The sequence below is a fragment of the Hippocampus comes genome, unplaced genomic scaffold (genome assembly GCF_001891065.2).
Source record: "Hippocampus comes isolate QL1 unplaced genomic scaffold, H_comes_QL1_v1.1 scaffold568, whole genome shotgun sequence".
Lineage (NCBI taxonomy): Eukaryota > Metazoa > Chordata > Actinopteri > Syngnathiformes > Syngnathidae > Hippocampus > Hippocampus comes.
Genome location: NW_017842052.1, coordinates 371,514 through 379,479, shown reverse-complemented (window position 1 = coordinate 379,479; position 7,966 = coordinate 371,514). Strand labels below are relative to the sequence as shown.

Here is a 7,966-nt window from a genome sequence, read left to right as displayed (position 1 = left end):
CCCCCATCTGCAACTCGTCTGTCCCTACGTACTGTGTGTTTCACTCCCTCCCTCCCCCACCAGGAATCTGTCGTATAACAACCTGACTCGTCTGGATGAAGGCAGTCTGGCCGTGCTGGGGGATCTCCACACTCTGCGTCTGGGGCACAACTCAATAAGCCACATCGCCGAGGGAGCCTTCAGAGGCCTCAGGGCCGTACGCATCCTGTAAGTCCGCATGCCCCCATCAACGAGGCGGAATCGCTCGCGACAACCCCCGCATAGCTGCCGTGCCCTCGCAGATGATAATGAGGCTGGGAGCAGTGAAAGCTGAGATGTTTTCATATTTGTGTCTCCGATGCGCTATTTTGAACCAACATGAGAAGGTCTGACTTGTCTGCGGCTTCAAAGTTTGATCACGTTTGCATTAGAGCCTTTGTTTGTTTGGACAAGGTAATTCCGGGCTGACTATCGTCATGGTTTCCGTGGCAACTTTCTCGTCTTTCTGGCTTTGTTTCTTTTGTCTGCTTTGGTTTTGGTCCTAAAGTCACTAACGTCTCCTTGCCTTTGGAATCGATGGAGCAAGTTGGTTTTCCTCCTCGAATCCTTCTTTTGTAAAGCATTTAAAAAAAAAACATTTAAAAAAGCACACAGAACCCTGCCGACTGACTGCAATCTGGGGGCTCGAGCCAATTATCGTTGTGCCCGCACCGTCTGCGTCTGCCCAGCGGCATTTCTCCTTGTTGCTTTCATGCCCACACTTGATCTGTTGTCCCGTCCTCCCCGTTCAACCCGGCACCGTCGCGCCTTTGAGGCAGAGCTAATCTAATCAGCGGAGGGGAGAAGGGCCAGAGACCGGGCCCGAAAGTTAGCCGGGTCAGCTTTAATTGGGCCCGCTTTGCCGGCTGAGCTGGCATGGCACGGTGGAGCCGGCGGCGGGCTGTGAAAGCTCCAAACAAGCCTGCGCGTCCCCTTACTCGGCCACGGGGGGGGCTTGTTGGCCCGCCGCGCGGCCCACCCCCCTCCTGCCGCGGGTCTCTTGTTCTTGAGCCCACACCACTGGCCTTGCTTTAACAAGCCGACAACCATTCGCATCCAGCCAGCCGGAAAGAGGAGGAAATTGGCAGCTCCGGTTTGACGGCCAGTGGGGGGGGATGAAAAGCGGGGGAAGGGGCAATATGATGTTGTTGCGAAGACGCGGTGCCGCTGGCCGGCAACTTCAAAAGGTCTCGTCCCAAGTTTGAAAGATGCTTTTGCGTAAAAGCGTTTGTTCCCTTCCGCGACGGTTAACCACGACTGTGTTGAGAAAGAAAACCGCTGAAGGACTTTCCACAAGTGTTGACCGACTCCCCAAAAGACGCCATGATGTCCCCAAATGGATTCTATCTCTGCCCAGCCATCGGCAGCATGGGCTTGGTCAAAAAACCCCAACGTGACTTTTGGCCCCCCCGTAGCTGCCGCTGTCAGACAAACCGGCCCAATTTTCTGGCCCTCTGCCTCGCGAAGGAAAAATGCATTTGGTTGGCAGAGTACAGCAGCGGAGGGGCTCCCAGAGGGCCAGTTGTGAGGGGGGGCAACCCATGACTTCAAGGCCAGTTTCGCCAGTGCTCTGAAAGGCCGGAGTGCCGGCGGACTGTGAACTTGCTCTCCTCCCTCCCTGCAATGTTTTGACCCCAACCCTCGTTTCTCTATTCCCTGCAGGGAGCTGGACCACAACGACATCTCGGGCACAATCGAGGATACCAACGGGGCCTTCTCTGGGTTGGATAGCCTCAGCAAGCTGTGAGTGTCCCCCTCATTCTCATCCCTTTTTTTTTTTTCTTTCCTATTCAGTCCCCCCTTGCCCTGGTGCACCCCAGAAAGTCGCTCACGGCATATTTCGAAGTGTCGAGTTTGAAGTAGCACTCGCTCAGCTACGTTCACCTTTTAAATCGGGCTTTCCCTGTTTTCGAGAGGAAATGCTGACACAATGTTAAGAAATGAGTCGAGAAGTCTCCTGCAGAGATTTTAGAAAGGCCGGTGGAAGCCGACACACGACATCCACTTTCGCGGTTTTTAAATCGGGCTTTCCCTGTTTTCGAGAGGAAATACTGCACGTAGTATCGTTACTTGTACACAACAAATGGATGGATTAGTAGTTTGTTGACTTATTGTTCAAGTGAGTGTCAACAGGGTCAGGAAATTCTTGCAAAATCTCCTATGTTATTTATGACACACGACAATTTGACATTTCGGTAGAGATTTTAGAAATTCCGCTGGAAGCCGACACGTCATCCACTTTGGCGGGCCACTTTAAATGATGTGGCGGGCCGGATCTGGCCCCCGGGCCTCGCGTTTGACACCTGTGCTCTAGACAGTTCAAACTTCCACGATTTGACTTGTCGTACTTGACCCTGCTAATTGCGCTGCACTCTTTCCGCATCCCCGCACCCATCATCTTTCGACACCCTTGGTGTTTGGAAATGGCAGAAGTCTCTTTGGAAACAAGATCAAGTCCGTGGCAAAGAAAGCCTTCGCTGGCCTCGAGACCTTGGAACACCTGTGAGTATTCCACATTCCGCCGAACGGGCTTCGCGAACAAAACGTGTACACCGTGTCTCCGCGCCTTCAGACATTTCGCAAAGTTGCTGCAGATTTCAGCAAGAAACGGGAAGCGGATGCACAGCCTCCGCTTTCGCGGGCCGCAGCGAACGAGTTGGCCGACCGGACGTGGCCTCCGGGCCTTTGGTTCGACGACCGCCTCGAAGAGGGAGAAGCCCTTGCGAGTTTCTCGGTAGCCGACCACAACTTCCACTCTGACCTTCGGTTTCCTGCCGCTGAGCGGGACCGCCGCTGTAGAACATGTGGCGCGCTCTACGCCATAAGCCAGCCGTGTCCGCATGACGGCCCGGGAGCCATTTGTGGCCCGGCATCCCGATTGTGACACGACCCCCCCCCTCCCCCCAAAACAAAACAATGAAATGACATTTGAGATGGGCAGCACGGTTAGTTCAAAGGGGGAGGGTGGGCAGAGTGAGAAGGGAGGGTGCCGTTATGACTAATACATTTGTTTCTATCCCGTCAATCTTTTCTCGATTTTCAAAGATGCACATAAACCATTTCTGATGAAAAGGATCACACAATAAATCTTCAAAACACAGTCGTGAGTCCAGCACATTCCATTTTTCGAGGCCAAAATAGTTTCCTCCACTTTGTGCTGCTTTCTGAAGACATCACGTCAATGATCCTCAAAAAGCTGTTTGAAAATATGGTCGCCTTGCCTCACTTTCTTCTTTTTGGGGTTCTGAATGTGGAGATGGGCTTCGGCTGCTGTTCAGTGCGGAGCCCGATCCACCCCTGGAAAACGTCACCGGCGTCTATTCGCCTGAACACCTTGAACAGAAACGGATGACACAAAGTCGACCATCCGCAACTGCTTTCCTGATTGAATTGCGTGCGGACGAATTTGAAAGCGGCCCTTTGGTCCTTCCATTTTTCTGTACGCGGCCCTCAAGCGAAAAAGTTTGGACGCCATCGCCGTTTTCACGACCACCTTCAGGCATAGCCGCCCGCATTCGGCGGCATCCACGACCGCGTCTGCGACGACTTGTCCGAGGGACGCCCTTTGACTTGCCGCTGCGCTGCCTCCGCAGGAACTTGGGCGAGAACGCCATCCGCTCCATCCAGTCCGACGCCTTCGGCAAGATGAAGAACCTCAAAACGCTGTGAGCGCTTTGCACGTCGCGTCGGCCGCCGAAGGTTTGACTCGCGCAAGCGAATAATGCGTCCGCTTGCCTCTCCGCCGCAGCCTCATCCAGAGCCGCAGCTTCTTGTGCGACTGCCAGCTCCGCTGGCTGCCGGAGTGGCTGGCGAGCCGCGGGATACGGAGCGGCGTGAACGCCACGTGCGCCCACCCCGAGAGTCTGAAGGGTACCGCGCTCTTTCTGGCACCATCCAGCGCTTTTGTGTGCGGTGAGTAATGGATGTTTTGCGGCTGCGCAACCGCAGACGTGCTCGGGGATGTTTAACTTTGTCTGCTCGAAATGATAATCGCTCGCCCCACAGCGGCGCTTCCCGGCTCTTGAATCCGTGTTCCGGGTTATCGTTTGAAAGTGAAGACGTTTACGGTGATAATTTTCCAGTTTGAGCCCTGTGAGTCCCAGGGACTCGCTGATCAGAAAAGTATGAGTCCCATTATGCATTTAGAAAGTCCCAAATTTCCAATTCTGAAATGGTCGACTTGCATTCATTTGCATATGATAATAGCACAAACAACAACAATATACATTGATAATAGGTTTATTTCTTTTAACAAATGCTGCCAAAATTTGAATAATTCAGGCATACAAGATTATGATCGCAAAAAACGATCCATCTTTAGCTGCTTCCTCTGTGATATCTCCGCAATAAACGTTGGCAATACTTGTTCGCAACACTTGTTTTAACGTTACACAACTTGGCAATCGTCTGCTTTCTCGCCAATTTCGTCTCGCGAGATTACGCGAAATCAAAACAACAATGGCGCTGAACATCAAACTGCTGGAAAAAAAGATTTACCGTCTTTTTTTTTTTTAATTGACTGAGAAATTTCCGCGTGTCCCAAAAACGCACATTATTTGGAACTGTGCATCCGGCGGGAAAATGATGCGTCTAGGACGCGGGACGCAGAGTTAACGAGATGGCTGCGCTTCAACGGTGTGCCCTTTGCTAAATTGGAGCAAAATGAAGCAAACGTCGCCGCACCTTGTCAAATGTGAACCTGCGCCGGTGACATTTTTGCCTCACCTCATTCGATTGTATTTGTAAAGTCGCCGCGTGGGTTTTGTGCCGATTCAAAGCGTCTCCTGCCCCCGCCCCCGTTTTCTCTGCGGCCCCCCCATTCCTTCCTCGTTAGATGACTTTCCCAAACCCCAAATCACCGTCCAGCCGGAAACCAGCGCGGCGGTCCTCGGCAGCAACGTGCGACTCACCTGCACGGCCGCCAGCAGCAGCTCGTCCCCCGTGACCTTCGCGTGGCGCAAGGACCAGGAGCCGCTGGGACGCGCCGAGACGGAGAACTACGCCCACGTGCGCGCTCAGCCCCAAGGCGCCGCCGCCGCAGGCGTGACGGAGTACACGACCATCCTCCACCTGCGCCACGTCACCTTTGCGCACGAGGGCCGTTACCAGTGCGTCATCACCAACCACTTTGGCTCCACCTACTCCAGCAAGGCCCGTCTCATTGTCAACGGTACGGTTCCGATTAGCGCCCGCGCGTGTTCAGTTGGCCGTCGGTCACGAGAAAATGGGGTGACATTTGGAAATGTTTTTTTTTTTTTTTCCTTTTGCAAAAACATGGCTGCCAAGTTATCGCGGCCATGTTCCACCAAATCAAAGGCCCGTTGACGTTGCACTTATCTGCTTTTCGATTGCTCCGTGTGACAGAGGCGCAACGGAGTTGAGTGGCCCTGCTGGGTTTTCCCTCTTTGATTCAAACAAAAGTCATCTCTTTCTCGCCACTCGTCACAAATTGATTTTGAGTCCGTGACGGGAGCTCGTTCTCTATTGCGCTGGGGTGGCCAAGCGTTTTTGACCCAAGATCTACTTTTCAAGCAACCGACCTCTTGTTGCCGCACGTGCAGGCATAACTACACGCATGCCATGATGAGCGACAGCCATAATGGCCCCGAACATGAACGAAAGAGAAAAATCAATGTGACGCGATAGTTTGTGAAAAGGAAGTCGCGACCTACCTTGGCCGAGACCTGACGCAAAGGCGCGGGACACACTTTGCGTCAGGTCTGGCATCTGAGGTGCAGAAACGATTGTACATGCGTGCTTTGGGAATGGTTTTCCCGGCGCTCAAGATTCCCGTTCTTTGTTAGTGCCATCGGTCAATTGTACACAAAACAAACTTTGAATGAGAAAAATAGACAAAAAAAAAAAACAGAGTGAAAGAGCGATCGCAACAGCTGTGATGGCAAGATGCAATTGCAGACCGCTTCGGGCGATCGACGTATCGGGCAGCGCCGGCTTTGCCGCCTTTGCTCTCACGACAGAATTCCCCTTCAGTTTGCTATCTCGCATCCACGAGTACGATTGCGCCGGCGTCCATTTTGATGGCAGCCGCCGGCTCTGCTTTGTCCGCAGTGCTGCCGTCTTTTGTGAAGACGCCCAGGGACAGCACCATCAGAACGGGCCACACGGCCAGGCTGGAGTGCGCCGCCGAGGGCCACCCGGCGCCGCAGATTGCCTGGCAGAAGGACGGCGGCACGGATTTCCCCGCCGCCCGGGAGCGCCGGATGCACGTCATGCCCGACGACGACGTGTTCTTCATCATGGACGTCAAGCCGGACGACATGGGCGTGTACAGCTGCACGGCCAAAAACACGGCGGGAACCGTTTCTGCCAACGCCACGCTCACCGTGCTCGGTACGTGTCCGTGTCCTTCCGCCCGCTTCTGTTCAAATCGGCCCGGGCTAGTGTCATCCGGCGCTTGTAAATAACTCGGCTCTCACATGGGAAGCAGTCGAATGGCAAGCTTTTTTTTTATACATTTATACAGTATATACATATATATCTCCATCTTCCCCCTCCCCAGAGCAGCTGTGGCCTTGCTGCGGCTCAGGGGCCAAAGGTCAACCTTTCGGGTCAAAGGGGCTTGTTGGGGGGAGCAAGAGCGACTCACAGAGGGATGTTTGTTCCACGTTCCCAAACAACCCCCGTCGCTCCAGCTCCAAATCCTCTGTGGGAGCGGCCACCACTTTATTGGCTGCTTTTTCCTCGGGGGGGGTTTTTGTCCTTTTGTGAGGAGTGAAATGAATCAATGCATTTTCACCAGGTCGCCGTTTCCGAATGGCCTAGAGGCTGTGGTGACTGAGGACCAAGCACACTCAACAAATTCCAATCTCGAAGCGAGCAACCATGGCGGTGGACTGAAAGTGTGACGTTGGGGCTCGGGGAGGAGGGTGGGTGGGTGAGGGTGGGCGCAGAGAGGCGGTTCGGGCAGCCTTCCGTCTGGAAAATATGTCCGGTCAAGAAAAAAGGGGAGCCTGAGATGAGCCCGGACGAGAAGAGCGTGTCGGTTGAAGGGGGCGGAGGCAAGAGCGGCGGAGAAAGGGAGCTGAAGGGGAGAGAGTGAGAGAATCTCGATCCAAGAGAGGCCGATCGGTGACATCTCTTCATCTGTGTACGAAGTTCTCAGTTTGCGAAGACCCAGTCGGTGGGACGCACACTTGCTGGGGGAAACGCTTGAACGCTTGCGCTCCGGAGGTTTTCGGGCCTGGAGAAATCCTCTTGGTGTCGCGAAATGCAAACGCGTCCTTATCGTAAGACGATGTCGGCTGTCGTCGAGCAGATGACGTTTCCGCCTGCCGTTTTCAGTCGGTGCAACGGAAGGACAAAAGACATGTGTTATCATTTGTCACGGACGCAAAAAAAAAAAGCGCCGATGAAAAATATGCAGTTGCAAAATGGCACGTGGCACCCATTCGATGGTTTCATCGCTTGGCATGACGAACAGCGGTTCAAACACGTGCGGCCAGAACCTCGACCGCGGTCCATGAGCTCGATGAGTGTTGACGTTTTTTATTCTTTGACATGGCCGTTGGCCGGCGTCAACTCATTCGCAGACAAATCACGTCCACCGCGGCGTGATTCTCGTTGCTTTTTCAACGACAATGCACCGCCACACTCGAGGAACTGTTTGTTTTTATTTCAGTGAAAGGACGCGGCCCCGAATGGTCTGTACAATACGTTGCAAATAGACCGGGTGGAAGGAAAACCGGTTCTGACTGCAGCCGAGGTATTTTTTTCCATTGCAGAGGTGTTGCGTGTCAGGGATCGCTAACAACATTTCACCGCAACTCAAAAGTGTATTTTGCCGAGCACTTGAAAACAACCGCCGCTGTCTACAAGTGCTGGACATGTCCCAAAAACAATTCAGACCAAAAAAAAAAAAAATGTAATAAATTACAAAGACAGCGGAAAGCGCAAAAACAATAAAACTAAAAATCAAGTCCCCTCCCGA

At 53.3% G+C, this 7,966-nt stretch overlaps 2 protein-coding genes across 2 annotated transcripts in view; both read left to right on the top strand.

Moving 5' to 3' along the window:
* Positions 1–6,458, top strand: part of LOC109509855 (leucine-rich repeats and immunoglobulin-like domains protein 1) — a 23,852-nt gene extending 17,394 nt beyond the window's left edge. The window contains exons 8-14 of the mRNA XM_019859726.1: positions 64–207; positions 1,681–1,761; positions 2,449–2,520; positions 3,612–3,683; positions 3,767–3,930; positions 4,853–5,188; positions 6,088–6,458. Coding sequence (XP_019715285.1) covers positions 64–207; positions 1,681–1,761; positions 2,449–2,520; positions 3,612–3,683; positions 3,767–3,930; positions 4,853–5,188; positions 6,088–6,443 — 1,225 coding nt within the window. The 3' untranslated portion in view covers positions 6,444–6,458. The remainder of the gene's footprint in view (positions 1–63; positions 208–1,680; positions 1,762–2,448; positions 2,521–3,611; positions 3,684–3,766; positions 3,931–4,852; positions 5,189–6,087) is intronic.
* A 536-nt stretch (positions 6,459–6,994) lies between these two features.
* LOC109509852 (leucine-rich repeats and immunoglobulin-like domains protein 1) overlaps positions 6,995–7,966 on the top strand; it is a 4,233-nt gene continuing 3,261 nt past the window's right edge. The window contains exon 1 of the mRNA XM_019859715.1: positions 6,995–7,074. Within this exon, the coding sequence (XP_019715274.1) occupies positions 6,995–7,074 (80 nt within the window). The remainder of the gene's footprint in view (positions 7,075–7,966) is intronic.